General features: G+C 40.2%; 1 protein-coding gene across 6 annotated transcripts in view; it reads right to left on the bottom strand.

Annotated features, from left to right (window-relative positions):
- Dock10 (dedicator of cytokinesis 10) overlaps positions 1-18,589 on the bottom strand; it is a 204,911-nt gene that overhangs the window by 107,385 nt on the left and 78,937 nt on the right. For all 6 annotated transcript variants that reach the window (XM_070015913.1, XM_070015915.1, XM_070015920.1 and 3 more), the window contains exons 4-7: positions 12,928-13,010; positions 1,564-1,636; positions 1,169-1,291; positions 798-932 (exon numbers count right to left, since the gene is read on the bottom strand). In XM_070015913.1, coding sequence (XP_069872014.1) covers positions 798-932; positions 1,169-1,291; positions 1,564-1,636; positions 12,928-13,010 — 414 coding nt within the window. The remainder of the gene's footprint in view (positions 1-797; positions 933-1,168; positions 1,292-1,563; positions 1,637-12,927; positions 13,011-18,589) is intronic.

Below are 18,589 nucleotides of genomic sequence, written 5' to 3'. Positions count from 1 at the left end.
CTGGTGGCTCACGCCTGTGATCCTAGCAGCTCAGGAGGCTGAGATCTGAGGATCACAGTTCAAAGCCAGCCTGGGCAGGAAAGTCCATGAGACTCTTATCTTCAATTAATAACCAGAAAACTGGAAGTGGCACTGTGGCTCAAATGGTAGAGCACTCGCCTTGAGCTGAAAAGCTCAGGGACATTGCCCAGGCCCAGAGTGCTAGCCCCACAACTGACTAAAAAAAGAAAAAAAAGAGAAAGAATGAATGTGGGAAACTCCAGCAGAACCAAAGAAATAAATATTTTGAACGGAAGCACATGCATCTAATGTCTATGCAAAGATAAGGGCTATGGAATCATTCTGTTTCCCTTTGCCACAGCAGTTAGGACAACTGTTTAAATAGGAAGAACTTCCAGAATAGCATTACCTATTAAAAGTGCTATGTCCACTTGTGATACAAAACTTTTGGAAATCAGTGTAAAACTCTTTGCAAAAGACCTCCTCTTTGAAGAAAGTGATATGTAATGTATGCACACTGTTAGTTACTACCTTCTCATTACCTCGTGATAAAGACAACATTTTAGAGTTCATACCTTGAATCATGTGAATTGCATAACCTTTCTGAATTTTTGTAGCTTAGTGGGCTTGTACACAGTAAACACACCCGTGGTCATTTTCCTTCTTCAGTAAATGTATCAGGGGTGCATGTTCTTCGCTGAGCCCCTTGACTTAGGAAGATTGCTCATAAATATTAGCTGAATGTACTTTGAAATGGAAAAAGAGGAAAGAGTGGGGGAAAAGGAATTTCTACTCACCTGCACCACACCTGTGCAGGAATCCAAAAAGATGCAGCCTTTTGGTTCTTTGGATATTTTTTCATCCTTGTAAAAGTTCATAATGTAGGAGTTATCTGGTAACTGAGTCAGCTGGAAATAGCGCTTCTTGAATGACTAAAAGAAAGGAAAAGAAAATAGAAGGGAGATGTCAAGTTGCAGTATGCCGGTTACTCATGGAAATTAGTATTCTGCAAATTCCTTTAGCACGGCATTGTTGTGCAGAAAGAACATTCATAGTTCTTCATAAATAAAATACGACAGGGATCATAAACTCATTGCAAGTGACTGGCCTTTGTGCTACAACAGGAAGAAAGAGACAAGAGGGGTGATTAGTCTTGAGGTGTCCTTACCCGGACAGTGACGGTATTGTTCACCGTGCTGTTAAAATTCCCCTTGTAGAGCCAGCCAGACTTGAACACGCCCGTCCCCCCGGCTCCGCCACCGCCCTTAGACGATGAGTGGGAAGTGGTATCCTGCACAAAAGACATCATTAGTATGGCAGTCAACTCCACACATCCCAGATTCTAGACACTGCACTTAAAATCCTTTCCTTCCCTTTGACTCATCTGCAATAGTCATGTTCAATGTCACAACAAATAGGATTCACTTTGCTTAAAAGCCCCCACAAAACAGAGGAGGAATCACTGCTGCTGAGGAATCACTGGGCAGAATGGGTAAACTCCAGCTCCAGGCTGGAACTAAGGATCCTCAGGGTTAAACATTGTATATGCAGCAATCCACTTACTTCATCCTTATCAGCATCTTCGTGGTCAACCTCAAAGGAATGGGAGGGAAGTTTCTCTGCTTTGTATTCTGCTCTGATATTTAAAAAGAAGAAAAAGATAATAAAGATTCTGGTTTGTCATTGGAATCACTGTTGCATTTCAATTGTTCCAAGGGTAACAACTATTATACTGATGCTCTTACAAGTTGTGTAAGACTCATCATCTTAAAACCTGTTGTAAACTAGATGTCAGTGGCTTTTACCTGTTCAGGAAGCTGAAATCTGAGGACCTCAGTTCAAATCCTGTCTGGGCAGGTAAGTTCATAAGACTCTTAGGCCCAATTAACTACCAAAAGTTCAAAGTGGAGCTGTGGCTCAAGAGGTAGAGTGCCAGCCTTGAGGGACAAAGCTAACAGACCATGTCCAGACCTTGAGTTCAAGCATCTCCCTCCCCGCAAAAGCAATAATAACAGCAAAACTGTGAAGGTTCTATTATTTTCTTTGAAAGTATTAACTTCTCCCCAAACTTACATATTGTCCCTCATACATAAAAAAAAGCATTTTAAATCATAGAGTTAACATTTATGTCAACTGATGTGTACCTTTTTGAGTTAGGTAACTGTAAGCATGGTGAGGAAGAGAAGTGACCACAGACTTGTGTATACATCAATTCTTCCCAGTGTGTATTTGCACAAGTACTAAGTGCGTTTTACCTGTTTTTTTTTTTTTTGTTTTTTTTACCCTCCCCTTGAGAGATGCAACAATTCCCAGTTTACCACAGAGAAAGTTAGAGCACATACACATAGAAACCACGGTCCTCACTGTTACACTAGGCAAAGTCTGAGATCAGAACCTGATTTTCCATTTCCCTTTGGTTTTCCCCAAAATTATGGTAAGACACCTATAGCAGCTAGAATTGTACAGTTCAAAGGAATTAAGTGCATTCAGATTATTGAGTGTCAAGGATAAGATGTGAAGTCATGAATCCTCTCTAATACCATTTTCTTTTTTCTTTCTTGTTTTGTCTGTGGTCTTTCTACAGAAAGAACAGACAGACAGTATTTGTAAATGGTAACAGTCATTTAACAGCAGAGGCCTAAAAGAGAGGAGTTGGAAATATGTATTTTAATGCCATTTCTTCTGCAAGTCTGGCATACAGTAGGGCTCAATAAATATATTGTGATAAATGCATATTACTTACATGTATAGATTTGTAGTAGTTTACATTTCCAAAACATTAACATACATTATCATCTGTTACTTATTTAGAAGTCCAAAGAAGTTCAAAGCTTCAATGTGTATTAAGGGGAATACTTGTTTTATTTAATTATGGGTATGTACAATCAAACTCTTGTATGAAATACTGAGGATCTACACTATTGTCTAATCTTGTCACTTTACAGAAATAAAAATGAGGCTTGTAATGGAAACATATAAACATACAGTGAATGAGATTAAAAGTCTTCTTTCTGAACTACTGGCTATACTCAGAAAGATGAGTTTGAGCTATCTTAAGCATGTTAGGTAAGATTGCAGCCATTTTTCTCTTCCAAAGGATTCTGTAGTTGTAGCTACTTTTCTTCCCTGTACAGCCTTAGAGATTATATTTGTTTACTTTTGCATTACTATCACTTAAAAACCTGACATAATAATTTTAAGAAAGAAGGATTTATTTAGGCTCAGTGGATCCATGTTGGTTGGTCCCATGTATCTGAGCAGAACATCATGGCATCAGGAACATGTGCCAAAGAGCTATTCACCTCATGGTGGACAGGAAGTAGATGTAGAGGAAAGAGATTAGGGACCAGGTCTGATCTAGGCTGGCATGTCCCCAAATGGCTTAATTCCTCCAACATGGCCCACTTCCTGAAGTTTCTGTAATCTCCCAAAATAGTGCCACTAGCTGGGGACCAAGAGTTCAACACATAAATCCACAGGGAACATTCTGTGTTTAAACTATAAGAAATGCTTGACTTTATCTGCTTCAGTAGTCACTGAGGTTAACTTCCCTGTTCTTTTGGTCAAGGTCATGAGAGTTGAACAAATGGAGACTATAGTTTTATCTTAAGATGACTTGTAAATTATTCTCACTCTGCCAAAACATTGTTTCTTCTTAATATCATCTGACATTTGAACAAACATCATCGCCTTTTGCCATTTTATTTGTTTGACAAAGTAAAAGCATTTGAACATAACCTGTCCCTCTTTTTCCATCCATGGAGAAGAAATAAGTTCCCTGTGATTCAATGGGGGTGGTTTTAGAGAAATTCCTTCATCTGCAGAGGATGAGACTGGAGTAGTCTGGAATTTTAAAAAATAGAAATATGGCAATATAGAGACTGAGGAAAAAAAGTACCCATGAAAGGAAAGGGAAACATAGAGAAGACTCAGAAACAAAAGCAAGGACAAGCTTGGATGTCAGCATCCACGTTTGGCTTTCTACCAGTCATTGCTTACCAGACTCCTTTTGATCTGAGTACATTTTCATTTCTGAACTACTTATTCTTCCCTTTTTGCCAGCATGGCATACTACTTTCTCCTCCTAATGAAAGAATTGTAGGTACTTCTCATAGCTTTTCATCAGATTCTAGATTCTACATTTCCATTTTCTTAGTTTCCTCCCTTGGTTCTTCCTTCCCTCCTTCCCTCCTTCCCTCCATTCTCTCTCTCTCTCTCTGTCTCTCTGTCTCTGTCTCTGTCTCTCTCTTTCTCTCATGTGGGTCCTAGGACTTGAACTAAGGGCCGGGGATCTGTCCCTGAGGTTTTTTTGTTGTTGTTTTCCTCAAGACTAGTGCTTTACCACTTGAACCACAGCTCCAATTTTGGTAATTAGAGATAAGAGTTTCATAGACTTCTTTTCTATCTGGGTTGGTTTCAAACCATAATCCTCACATCCTCCCATCTCAGCCTTCTGAGGAATTTAGGTGTGAGCCATTGGCACCTGGCATTTTTCTGTTTGTTTGATATTGGTATCTGTGGATTACAATCCTGCCAATTCCACAGCCCAACTTCCCCATTAACACTGATTTCCACAACATACTTTTAAACAGGAGACAGGGAACAGCTTTCTTAACTATTAAGGCACAAAAGAGAAAAAGACAGGTTGTATGAATTTCAGTGGGTCTGGCTAAATTCTCACAATTATTTTTTTCCTCAGACCTCTCATCTGAAAGGTAGAAATGATGACTGAGATAGCCTATAAAATACAGCCAAATTTTACCAAAGATTATGCATTTAAAGTGATTAATGAACAACCCTATTCAAAGGTGAAGGGATTGTCCATCAACAGAGAATGACCAAACAAACTATAGTAGATTTCCACACAAAGAAGAGTTACTCATAACAGAAAGGAGCTACAGATACACACCACACACCACATACAACATGGATATCTTTGAAGATAAAACACCAGCAGCAGCACAAGAAATTTCAGGGTATGATTCTAATTATCTGAAAACCCATGCAAAGGCTATCTTTGGGGGAGGACATAGAGGTAAGGACCGAGCAGGAGGAAGTGCAACATATTTTGTGTTCATAAAGTTTTCAATGGAGATGGAAGCTATTCAGGCAAACACATCTACCAGTGTCATTAAGTGGTTCACATACGATTTGTAAAATTGTGAAAATTCACTTTAAACACCCTACACCAGACTGTAAACACATAAATCTTTATTTAATGGGATGCATTTAAAAGTGTTTAAGAGACTGTGTTTGACATTTTAAACTTATTCTACAAGGAGGAAAAAAAAGAAAATGGTGCTGATAGATGAATAGACAGGCAGGTAATGTGATAATAAAAACAGTAGCATAAAAATATTTTCCATATGGGTGCCAGTGGCTCACACCTGTAATCCTAGCTACTCAGGAGGCTGAGAGCTGAGGATTGTAGTTTGAAGGTAGCCCAGGCTGGAAAGTCTGTGAGACTCTTCTCCAACTAATCATGGAAAAGTTGGAAGTGGTGCTGTAGGTTCAAGTGATAGAGTGCTGGCCTTGAGCCAAAGGAGTCTATAGACAATGCCCAGGTCCCAGAGTTCAAGGCCCAGCATCAGGAGAAAATATATTCCTCCCTCCCCCAGAGATCAGAATAGAGGAAATAGTCAGTGCACTTAAGGCTTTTTTTTTCTGTGAGAAAATTTGCATAACATTTTAAAATTATTAAATGAATTATATAAAGAGTAACCAAAAATGAAATCTTCTGAACTCATTTTTTTCATACAAAGAATAATCATAAATTTATACAAATGTTAAGAGATTCTTAGGAGTTTCCTAAACATTGTGTATATCTATGTCTATCTATCTATCTATCTATCTATCTATCTATCTATCTATCTATCTATCTATCTATCTATCTATCTATCTATTGGCTGTATAACAACATCATATCTCCAGAATCTTTCATGAAATAAATTTTTTCTTTAACATTTTCTTTAAATTCTCTTTAATAATTATGATTCAAAAATAACTAAGAAGGTGTAAGAGAGAAGATATAAATGAGGCCAATATGAAAACTCAACCAACTCTGGAAGTCCCTGATGATATTATTGCTTACCTTATTATGAGTTAAGAATACCTGCAGACCAGCATGTGTGAAGCTGGGTAGGTATAGACATGAATGTATGGACATGTCCTTTCATTTTACTGTTGGTTTTCCTAATTCTGTTTGTCTGATGAATCGCAGTGTGAATTGAGAGAGGTGATTTTTCTTGGAAGCTCTCCCTCTCTCTCTCCCTCCCTTCCTCCCTCCCTCCCTCCCTCCCTCCCTCCCTCCCTCCCTCCCTTCCTTTTCTTCCTTTCTCTCCCTGTCTCTGTTTCTGTCACTCTTTTCCTCCCTCCTTCCTTTCCTTTCCTTTCCTTTCCTTTCCTTTCCTTTTCTCCCTTCCTTTCTTTCTTTTTTCTTTTTCTTTCTTCCCCCTCTCTCTGCCTTTGTTTCTGACTCTCTCTCCTCCCTCTCTTTCCCTCTCACCCTCCCCTTTTATTTCCTTCCCTTTTCTTCCATTTTCCTTCCCCCCTTCCCCTCCTGCCACTCCTCCTTCCCTCCCTCCCTCCCTCCCTCCCTCCCTCCCTCCCTTCTTTCCTTCCTTCCTTCCTTCCTTCCTTCCTTCCTTCCTTCCTTCCTTCCTTCCTTCCTTCCTTCCTTCAGTTAGTGCTTGGCTTTTTGGGCTCAAGGCTAGGGTCACAGCTCCACTTCTGTTTTTTTGTGAGTTGTTTTTGCTGGTTAATTGAAGACAAGAATCTCAAGACAAGAATTTCTGACAAACTGGCTTCAAGCTGGACTCCAGATCTCAGCCTCATGAGTAGCTAGACTAAGTGGTGTGAAGCACCAGTACTGGGATCAAGACTGTTCTTTTGCCACTCAGTGATCCAGTTTCCAAGTAGCACCTGGTACATAAAAGAGCTCCAATAATACCAACCACATATCAGAAAAGAAGCTATGGGCCAAGGCAGGAGGAAGATCTATGAAAAATTGAGTATAATTGCCCATGATAATTTCTCTGATTGAAAATAGTTGCTAAGAAAATCAGTTTCAAGAGATTTGTTTTACTGCAAGATGACTACAGTTTATGAGCACGCATTACATTCTTGGAATATGTAAAGTGAGTGATGGCAAGCAAGCAAGCACTCTCTCCACAGAAGTGAAGATGGTGTGAGGTGGTACTTGTGTTAATTATCTATGTCTGAGCCTCCCACAATCTCTTCTTGCTTCCAAAGATGATAATGTCCCCTGCCACTTATAAACGAACAGAAACAAAACCAAATAAATAATCAAGGAGAAGAAAGTGATATGGGCGAAGATGGCAGAGGCTGACTTTAGACTGGATGGCTGAGGAGGGTCTTTCTTCAGGGAGAGAAGCAGTGGGTGATAATATGAGAAAACTTCATTCTGGTAGTGAGAACTGTCAGGGTTCAAAAAGGTCCTGAGGACAAAGCTTGAAGCATCCAGCAGCTGAAAGCCTCTGAGATTAGAATGAAAGATGGAAGGAGAGAGAGGGAGAGGGAAGAGGAGGGGAAGGAAGAGGGGGAAGGGGATAGAGAGGAGGAGAAGGAGGGGAAAGGAAAGGGGAGGGGACAATGGAGGGAGAGAGGGGAAGGATGGAGGAAGAAGAGGGTGAGAGGGAGGAGAGAGAGAGAGCAGAGAAAGAGAGAAACAGAAAGAGCAAGCGAGTGAGCCAGAGAGAGAGAGAGAGGGAGAGGGAGAGAGAGAGAGAGAGAGAGAGAGAGAGAGAGAGAGAGAGAGAGAGAGAGAGAGAGAGAGAGAGAGAGAGAGAGAGAGAGAGAGAGAGAAGGAGGTTTGGAAGTGACCCCAGAGACACAGGCTCCTATGTGGTCTTTGGTGAGACTCCAGGGTGAGGACTCTTTCAGTCCTGTTCCTAGGACTCAACTTTCATGCCCTTAAAGAACTTTCAAAAGCTGGAGGCTATTCTACAATGGCCACTCTCTCTTTTAATGCCAACAAAGCGTCTGGAGGCATGGCTCAGGGAGTCCAGTGCTAGCCACTGAGCAAGGCTGTCAGGTAGGGAGTTCCAGTCCCAATCAGGCAAAAATAAGATAAAACCCCAAAACAATGAGAAGGAATGGCTACTGATTTGAAAATTCTTCCCATCAGCCTTGAGTGTTCTCTAAGTACCACTGGAAACCCCAAGATCAAAACAGAGCTGGGGATCATACTTTTCTAGTTGGAAGGTAATGTGAATTTAACTCACAGCATGTCTCTTTTCTCATATTTATACTCCAATTCCCTCACCACCCACAGAAGTGGGGGGGCAAACTTGAGTGTTCAAAATCTGTTATTAGCTGTGAGGCTGGGGGCAATGTACTTCTTAAAGGTGCACATTTTCTGAATAAAATGAGACAATAGTTCCAGAGTTCTATGGAATTATTGGTATTAAATGAGAGATGTGTGTATAGCATGGCATATTCTGGCACATTTTGACTCACTACAGACACTTAAAGATAAAATATATGATCTTAATTTAGCCATATATATATATATACACACACACACACACATTTATAACATCTATAACATCCATATATATGGATATATATATGTATATATCCATATAGATGGATATATGTATATTCATATATTCATATATATAATGTGTATAAAAAGAGAAGGGGAGGGAGGGATAAACCTTTAGTTCATATAAACTTAGCCATATTTTGTTTTCTTTTCAGCCAAAATATGCACAATCTTTGAAGCTTTTCTTCTTTATACCTTCTATCAAATCAACTATAGTAAAAAGAATGACTACATTACATATCTCTGAATTTTAATCAGTGGACTGATGAGATCAGTCACATTATGAATGTCTGGGGTATGCTGATCTCCTAGGCCCTCCAAGTTCAGTTTTATTCCTAAGGTTTGTTGGCTTATACTTCATTTTCTAGTGGGAATAAAGTGCCTCTCCCTTATCTTCTATGAACACATACTTTTCATAGAAAGCAGGGTTCTTATGAGTCAAAAAAATATGTTCTTCAATTTAAAGAATGCATTTAACCTCTTTTACGCTTTTTCTTAATTGCAATTTTAAAAGAAAAAAGTTGCAAGCTCAGCACCCTATAAAAAGAAATGATCAATTTAAATTGTTCACAGCCGTATGAGAATTCTTCTAATCCAGAAGGCATGAAAATGATTTACTTCTAACAGTCTCAGAAGGCCCAAGTAAATTAGCCTGTTTCCACTACTGACCTAGATAAGTATGGTCTTTAGGGGGAGTGCTTAGCTTTGCAAAAAGAAACAAAATTCCACTCCAACATTAGTCTTCTTTATTCTGGGGGATAAGCTAGCCAGTTCCGTTCTAGAACTTCTTCTTTTCATTTTGAATGCATGTAGTTCATTAAAGTCTTTTACTCTGGGGCAATCTTAATCTTCCCCTTTATGATATCAACTTCTACTTCTTTTCAAGTATGAAAGATTTGCAAGGATATTTCAGTTACTTTCTCTGTCCTTCCCTTGAAATGAGCCTATGTGCACTCCGAGAACCTCAACGTGATGTTCAAGGTCTGTTCCAAGTGGGCGTACTTTTTCTATCATCCTAATAGAAGAATAATATTGCAAAGGAAGGTCTTTAAATGTGCTTTTTATTTGGTGTCACAAAAAAGATCAACAGCATTGGAATGTAAGAGCTCCACAGATCTAAGACAGTGGGAACTGTTTACTTCAAACAGAACTAATGACATTCTTCTTCTCTCTGCCCTTCTTCTCACTCTATCCTTAGTCTACTAAGAGCCCTTGCTGGACAAAGACCCCAAGTGACAGCCACTTCCCTAAACCCTTCTCAGAAAGAGGAAGCCATCAGCCTAAAAAAAAAACCAAACCAAAAAACCAACCAACCAAACAAAAAGAGCGGTGCTTTTCAAAAGCACCTACAAAATGTATGGACCAACCCCCTGGATGTCACAAAGGTTAAGGGAATCATATGACCTTATCAGGGGTAAGGCGTGCTGTTAAAAATGGTTCAGAAATGTTGTGGAAGTTAATATATAGGGCTTTTACAACAAGACTAAGTATTTTGGAGAAGCGTTGGTTTGCCTAATTTGTCAGAGAGGAAACTTCAATACTCATGCCCCCTCCTCTTTCTCTGCTCTCTTCTGGGGTCACCCTGCAAGCCAATCTTCATCAAGTAGACAAAACATTCCTTTACTTTTAGCAGAGGAGGGTACTAGGGTTTGAACTCAGGCTCTCCCTTTCTAGGTTTGCTTTCCAGTTATTGTTCAGGTAGTGTTAAAGGACTTCACGCTGTCATCTGCCTGCCCATAGCATCCTGTGTGACTGAGAACACAGGAACACCTCACCACATTCAGTTTCTTGATGGAGATAGGATCTTGCTATTTTTTTCTTTGAATTGGCCTCAAACGGTGATCTTTGCCTCCCAAAGATGGTAGGAGTTGCTGTCCTAGCCCAATCAATTCTTTAAAGAGGTAAATCGTATGTCTAATTCGTGTTGCAATTTCCCAAAGCTTCTACTGCTCTAAGACAAAAAGCTAAGCTTGTCCAGTAAGTCTTTGGTTCATCTTGGTGAGCCCTTCTCTAGACCTTAGCTCTGTCCTTCTTATCTGTTGTTCTGTTCCTGTGACCACACCGATTGTCCCACCACAGGACTTTTGCTCTTGCTGCGTCCGTCATGAACCTGTTTCTGTGATGGCAGCACTAGCAGGTACTATTCATTTGGATCCATCTCTAATGACACCTCAAAGCCATTCCAGCATCCCTCCTTCACGTTCCGTATTCAAAAAGTGACAGCAGTGCTTCCAAGGACCCGAGTCTGAAGAAGAGGTCACTGGGGACCCAGGACAGAGTACACAGTGGAGCCAATTTTGTACCCTGCACATATCCAAAAATTTGAGGCACATGTCAGTGAACAGTTGACTTTGAGTTGTTTTCAGTGTTCTTGTGGATTTCTCTTTCTTTTTTTTTTTTGTCGGTCCTGGGGACTGAACTCTGGGCCTGGGTGCTGTCCCTCAGCTCTTCAGCTCAAGGCTAGTGCTCTACCACTTGAGCCACAGTGCCACTTCTGGCTTTTTCTGCTTATGTGGTGTTGAGGAATCGAACCCAGGGCCTCATGCATGCAAGGCAAGTGCTCTACCACGGAGCCACCTTCCCAGCCCTCTTGTGGATTAGTTCTATCACCTCAGTTTGATGAGCCAATAGACTGGTCATTACCAGTTCAAATCACCTCTTTTAAGCAGAGGAATCCTGTGCTCTGAAACTTACTGTTCAGCCAGGTTCCAGTGACTCAGGCCTGTGAGCTTAGCTTAAGAGGCTAAAAAAAAGGAGGATCACAGTTCAAGACCAACCTGGGAAGAAACGTTTGCCAGAAGAACATTTTTCAACCCATAGCTTGGTACAGAACCCATGCCTGCCATTGTAAGTTATGTGGGAGGTCGAGACTGCAAGGGTAACAGTTCCAGGATAGCCCAGGGAGGAAAAGTCCACGAGACTTCAGCTTGAAAGAAAGAAGCTGACTGTAGTGGTATGCACCTGTCATCCTAGCAATCCTAAAATAGGTAGATCATAATCCAGGCCCTTGAATTCAAACTCTATTACCATCAAGAAATAAGAGGAAGGAAGGAAGGAAGGAAGGAAGGAAGGAAGGAAGGAAGGAAGGAAGGAAGGAAGGAAGGAAGGAAGGAAGGAAGGAAGGAAGGAAGGGAGGGAGGGAGGGAGGGAGGCAGGCAGGCAGGCAGGCAGGCAGGCAGGCAGGCAGGCAGGCAGGCAGGCAGGCAGGCAGGCAGGCAGAGAGAGAGAGAGAGAGAGAAAGAAAGAAAGAAAGAAAGAAAGAAAGAAAGAAAGAAAGAAAGAAAGAAAGAAAGAAAGAAAGAAAGAAAGAAAGAAAGAAAGAAAGAAAGAGAGATAAGGAAAGAGAGAAGGAAAGAGCGGAGGAAAGAAAGAGAGAGAGAAAGAAGGAGATTGCTATTTGCACAGTTCATTCAGTCCATATATCATTAAATCATTAATGCACATCTCCTCTTCACCAGAAATTCCCCCAGGATCCAGAGGATTCTTCGAAATAGTCCCAGCCCTTTGGGGCTTTTCACTTCGGTTGGAAGCCAGGCAGTAAATATGACCTACTCTATGGAGGTGATGTTTGAAGAGAAGCAGAGCCAAGTCACTTTCCTCAAGGCCTTAGGTTCCCAAGAACCAAGGGAAAAGTGAACTGTTTGTTTTCCCTTTGCTAACTTTTAGACGTCACTTCTATGGAGCTGATTTGACCTTAGGCCCTGCAGAGTAAAAATATTTAACACCAGTGGAAAATGGAATGAGGTAGAGAATGTACTCAGAAACACTTGGGCCCTGCTGGCCCGCCCACGTCCACCTGCACTGCATACTGAAAAGGCAGCTCCTGACGGAATGAGGGAAGGATGGATTCACTTTAAAACTTAATTCAAAGCCAGACACTAATGGTTCAGGCCTGTCATCCTAGCTACCCACGAGGCTGAGATCTGAGGATTGCAGTTTGAAGCCAGCTCAGGTAGGAAAGTCCTTGAAACTCTTACCTCTAGTCAGCCATCAAAAAGCTGGAAGTGGAGCTTGGGGTTTAAGTGGTACAGCACCAGACTTAACAAAAAGCTAAAAGACAGTTTTCAGTACCCGGACAGAAACACACAAACTAAAAACAAAACAAAACAAAACAAAAAACCTATCCCAAGCCCATTTTTATTTATCAATTAAATGAGGGACTATTAGTAACTTGCACCAAACTCCAAATGTGTAAACCATACATTTTTGTACAAAACACCCTCTGTCTTGACTCAGTTATAAATTTTGTAAAACACACCTTGACATGAGAGTCAAGTACCCAGGCTCATAAATGATATCACGGAGCAGAGTACACAGTCTACATGGGAAAATCCTAAACAATACCAATCACAAATTCTTACCGGGGTAGGTGCCGAATGTCTCCAGAATATCGTTCGTATTTGTAGTTTACTACATACCACTGGGAACTATAAAATTTACAAGCCTGAAAGAAAACAGAGAGACAATAATTAAAAGAAAGAAAATTTATCATTAAAAAAAAATCAAGCCGATTGCCGGTGGCTCACGCCTGTAATCCCAGCTACTCAGGAGGCTGAGATCTGAGAGTCAAGGTTTAAAGCCAGCCCAGGCAGAAAAGTCCCTGTGAAACTCTTACCTCAATTAACTACCCAAAAACTGGAAGTGGTGCTGTGGCTCAAGTGGTAGAATGTTAGCCTTGAACACAAAGAGGCTCAGGAACAGTGCCCAGGCCCTGAGTTCAAGCCTACAATCGACCAAAAAAAAAAAATCAGCTGTGCTCAATTTTGTACTTTGAAAAACAGTTCTCATCACCTCCTACTGGTGGTTGAGATGGCTTCATCAGCCATTTTAGAGTAGAAAAGGTTCTTGCTCTTCATAATAATTTTTACATTTCTTTCCAGTGACATAGAAGTCTAAGCTTTTCCCAGACTCATGGAGGAGGAACCACTTACTACATCTGTTCTATTTTAGTCCATCAAGGAAATCCTAATATAATCAGCCACTGAATCATACCAGATCTACTGCTAACCACAGAAACCATTATTCTTCAGTTTTTCCAGGCAACCTCTTCCATCATTTGACAGTTCTAAGTGAAGGATGTTTTAATTTATGTGTTATCCTCTTGTAATCATTTTATCCCATGTGTTCTGGTTCTGGATTCGATTCTTCTCTATTTTAGAATTAGGATTTGAACTCAGGACCTCAGGCTTGCTCAGCTTGCATGCTACACTGGTGCTCTACCATTTGATACATGCTCCAGCCTTGATTTCTTCTAGGTATTTTGGAGATGGAGTCTCTCTGGCTTTTCTGTCCTTACTGGCCTTGAATTGTGATCCTCCAGACCAAAGATTCCTGAGTAGCCAAGATTATAGATAGACATGAGTCCCAGAGGTGCTTAGCTCGTCTATTTTGTTTCATATCATTACCCTTGTTATCTCCATACCGGCTTTTCCCTTTTATCTCAGGCCTCCTAAAGCTTCTCCTTGAGTAGAACAGGTTGGATAAACAGATGTAAAGAGATGATCACTGAAAACCGTTTTAGAACCAAAGCTACTAGGCTGAAATAAATCCTATCATGGAACAAGATGGCTGGATTTATAATGTTCATTGACAGCAAATATTTTCAAATACTGTACACTTAGACCAGAAGTTTGCAATAACGATTGCTCTAGAGTGCTTTGCAGAATCATTTCATGCTAAAAATCACATGATTCTTGGGATTTTACAGATGTCCATTAGGATTTAAGAAGACCTTGTCCTCTTTCAGCAGTGGAGAAAATAAAGAGCAACGAACTTAATTGTGCTGTGAGGAATAAAATGCTGTGGCTGTCTTTGTAACCACAAAGAGATGGGCAAGGGGGCAGATCTGTACAGCAAGAGCAAGGACAGGGCTTTTGCCAAATCTAAAGGACGAGGTGGCCCCCTGGGCATCACAGATAGCTGGATGGGGAGCACAAGTCCTGGGCATGTGACTCCAGATGCATGAGACAGACACAGAATGAGGATGCTGGCTAGGAGTCTTTGCTGATCTGTTTTGCTAGTCTTGAATTATCTCTGTACCATAGTTTTATTTGTCCAGGAAAATGCCCACAGACACAATGGGTACTGAGGACCACACAACGAAGACTAGGACAGAGGCAGAAGTAGGAAGATGGCAGCGAGGGCCAATGAAGGCTAAAACAGAGCTGACCTCCTGAAAGCTGGGAGTAGAATGGAGTATATCAGAGGCTGGGAGAGTAAGGGCCAGGGAAGGAGGTACAGAGGAAGACCATGGTATGAAGGCTGTAGTTTGAGACGTTAGAAGATCTGGGGTGCTATTGCAGAATAGAGGGGTGATAGATAATCATGGGCTGCTTTTATTTTTAAAGCTGATGAAAAGGATCTGGAATATTTTCACCATAAAAGACGAATCATAAGTGTTTGAATATTAGGTATATTTACTTCAATTTGAGTATTATACAATGTGTACAGATATTGAATTATCCCAGTAATTCCTCAAATACACTTTCTGGCATAGCTTTTAATCTGTAGATAACTGACGGAATGACAAACATAAAGTTTTCCCTCTCTGCCTTTTTTTCCTCCAAGATAGCAACAAGATAGATAAACTTGAAGAAAAATAGTTTTTGTGAGTCTGGCTTACTTCACTTAATATAATTTTTTCCAAGTCTTTCAATTTCCTTATGAATGTATGATGTCTTTCTTTCCAGTGGAGGAATAGAATTCCCCTTTGAATATATACCACATAGGCTGCATGTTTCCCCTCATTTGTGGTAACTAGACTGTACCTACAAATCTACAATTAAACACACTGGATGGTAAAAGACAAAAAAAATACACAGGAACATTATAAGTTATACAGGTCTCTAGATAGTCACACAGTGAAACCAAAGGAGGATATTATTTGGAGACGATCACAAAGGCTTAATAGCTCAAGGCATATGATCATATAATATTTATCGAAATGAGTTCTAAAAACTGGAAATGAGTTTTTAAAATAATAATTTATTGCTGCTTTTGTTTTCTGTAACGTTTGTCTTGTTTTTTTAAGTTGATTTGTTTTGGGAGATTAAGGGGAACACAGGAATGGCGAGACAAAGGATGTCACTAGACACTATGGTGAAGATGAACCATACAACTTGTAGGTGGGGACAGGGGAGAGCAAGGGAAGGGGTGATGTTGTTCAAAAAGAAATGTACTCATTTCCTCAGTTATGTGACTGTAACCCCTCTGTAAATCACCTTAATATTACCAATAGCTATATATATTAAAAAAAAGAAAAATAGCAAAAGGGAACTCAGGATGGGAGAATGACCATTAGAATGGATGAGAAATTGAAATTAAATGATGCAGTTGTCATTCTTTCTGATGGAGGCATAGAATTCCATTGTGTATATATACCACATTTTCTCAATCCATTCATCTACTGAGGGGCATCTGGGTTGGTTCCATATCTTAGCTACGGTAAATAATGCTGCAATAAACATAGTTGTGCTGGTAGCTATAGTATGGTCTTGTCTGTGATCATTTGGGTAAATGCCCAATGGAAAGACTTGGAAAAAATTCTATTAAGTGAAGTAAGCCAGGCCCAAAGAACCATAGGTCCCATGGTTTCCCTTATTTGCAATAACTAGTATATGTCTGAGTCAAGCAGAAAAGGTCAGATAAGTTGATGTTAGGGGAATGAAACCCAAGATAAGTATTCAAATGTTTTTTTTCTTTCATGCAATTGTTTCTAACATATTTATAATATGATTTCTATATTGCTTTTTATGTCTCTCCCCCACAGTATAACCCTACTTTCACTCTATTTGATGTTGGTATAATTTGTGGAGGGGAAGGGAAAAAAACAAATCATTTGACTAGGGATACAGGTGGACCCATTGCAACAATGAGATGTACAAGTTATTATGTTGAAAAACGAACTTTACAACTTTGATGTGTGTGGGGGAGGATCAGGTGGGGGGAGGTGGGGGGAGTATGGGAAGAGATGGGAAGGGGAAACAAAGAGGAGGCAACAATGCTTGATAAGAAATGTACTCGTTATCTTCCCCATGTAGTTGTAACTCCTCTGTACAGTATTTTCACAATTAAAAAAATGATGCAGTTAACTGAAATTAAGCAGACTGCCTGGACAATTCTCCAACCAATCCTGCAAAGAATGCACTTCTGGACATAAAAGAATTGAGTTTTACCAGGCTCTTTGTCTAAAATGTTGTATCTTTACTTTAGACTAAAAAGGGTCCAGACAAGAAGCAGAGACTCCTAAAGGGTGTCCAGCCACAGAGGCAGAACTTTGAGGGCTGTTCTCCGTCTTCCCTCCTTTTTCTCCCACCTTTCTCCTTTCCTTTTCTCAACTGTCCTGTGATTTTTCACATAAAGGAAAATATACATTACAATGGAAAACAATATATACATATTTGAAAACTCACACACACACACACATACACACACACACACACACACACACACACACACACACACACACACACACACACACACACATGATCAGACTAACTCAGTATAGTAACACAGGGGTAGATTTCCATGTTGTAACAATCAAGTTTAACAAAATGAAAGAATACCAGCAAGCTCAAACGTTTTGTCTGAAAGGGTGTGATATAGAGGCCGGAGGTAGAAGAATGGCGAGAAGAAGGGCGGGTAAATATGTTTATGCTACTCAATGTACATATATGAAAATGGAACTAGGAAATTGATGGCATGGGTGGGGTTGGCAGAGGTGAGGGAGAAGGATGGAAGGGGTGATGCTGACAACTTATATCGTATCCATAAACTGGCATATTAAATTGAAACCTCTCTGTACATATACTTAAAAGTATAATAGTAAAATAATAATAATAAATACAGAACGGAAATCAAAAGCCTAAAGCCCAATCCCTGTTTGTATTCTTCTTCAGATTTCCCTTATGCACAGTTTACTCAGTTCCCCTCTAAGTATACATTTGTATATGAACATTATTATTTTTATTTTTTATTTTTATTTTTTGTGAACACACTGTACAGAGGGGTTACAATTACATGGGCAGGTTAATGCATACATTTCTTATCAAGCATTGCAGCCTCCTCCTTTGTTTACCCTTCACATCCCTTCCCAGCCTCCCCTCCCACCCCCCCACCCAATCCTCCCCGATTCCCCCCCCCCCCGTCCCGTACCAACATTGTAAAGCTCGTTTTCGACATGACAACTTGTACTTCTCATTGTTGCAACAGGTCCACCTGTATCCTTAAACGACTTGTTTTTCCCCATCTCCTCTACAAGTTATACTGACATCAAATATAGTGAAAGCAGGGGTTATACTGTGGGGGAGGGACACACAAAGCTACAAAGAGATAATCTTATAAATGCGTTAGAAACAAATGCATTAAAGGAAAAAAAATTAAAATACATATCTAAGGATTCATTTTCCTAACATCACATTATCTGACCTTTTCCGCTTGACTCATACCTATACTAGATATTGCAAATAAGGGAAACCATGGGACCTATGTTTCTTTGGGCCTGGCTTACTTCACTTAATATAATTTTTTCCAAGTTTTTCCATTTCCTAACAAATGGGGCAATGTCATTCTTTCTGATGGAGGCATAGAATTCCATTGTGTATATATACCACATTTTCTTGATCCATTCATCTACTGAGGGGCATCTGGGCTGGTTCCATATCTTAGCTATGGTAAATAAGGCTGCAATAAACATAGTTGTGCTGGTAGCTTTAGTGTGGTCTTGTTTGTAAACATTTGGGTAAATGCCCAAAAGTGGGATTGCTGGGGAGCTCTATGTGAAGTCTTTTGAGGAACCTCCATACTGCTTTCCAAAGTGGTTGAACAAGTTTACATTCCCACCAACAATGAAGTAAGGTTCCTTTCTGTCCACATCCCCTCCAGCATCTGTTGTTGTTAGAGTTCTTGATTTTTGCCACTCTAACTGGAGTGAGGTGGTATCTCAATGTTGTTTTGATTTGCATTTCTTTTATGGCTAGGGATGTTGAGCATTTCTTCATGTGTCTATTGGCCATCCTTCTTTCT

The sequence above is a fragment of the Dipodomys merriami genome, unplaced genomic scaffold (genome assembly GCF_024711535.1).
Source record: "Dipodomys merriami isolate MVZ:Mamm:240054 unplaced genomic scaffold, mDipMer1.0.p SCAF_1, whole genome shotgun sequence".
Lineage (NCBI taxonomy): Eukaryota > Metazoa > Chordata > Mammalia > Rodentia > Heteromyidae > Dipodomys > Dipodomys merriami.
Note: the sequence above shows the minus strand (reverse complement) of the source record. Positions and strands in the feature narration are given on the sequence as shown.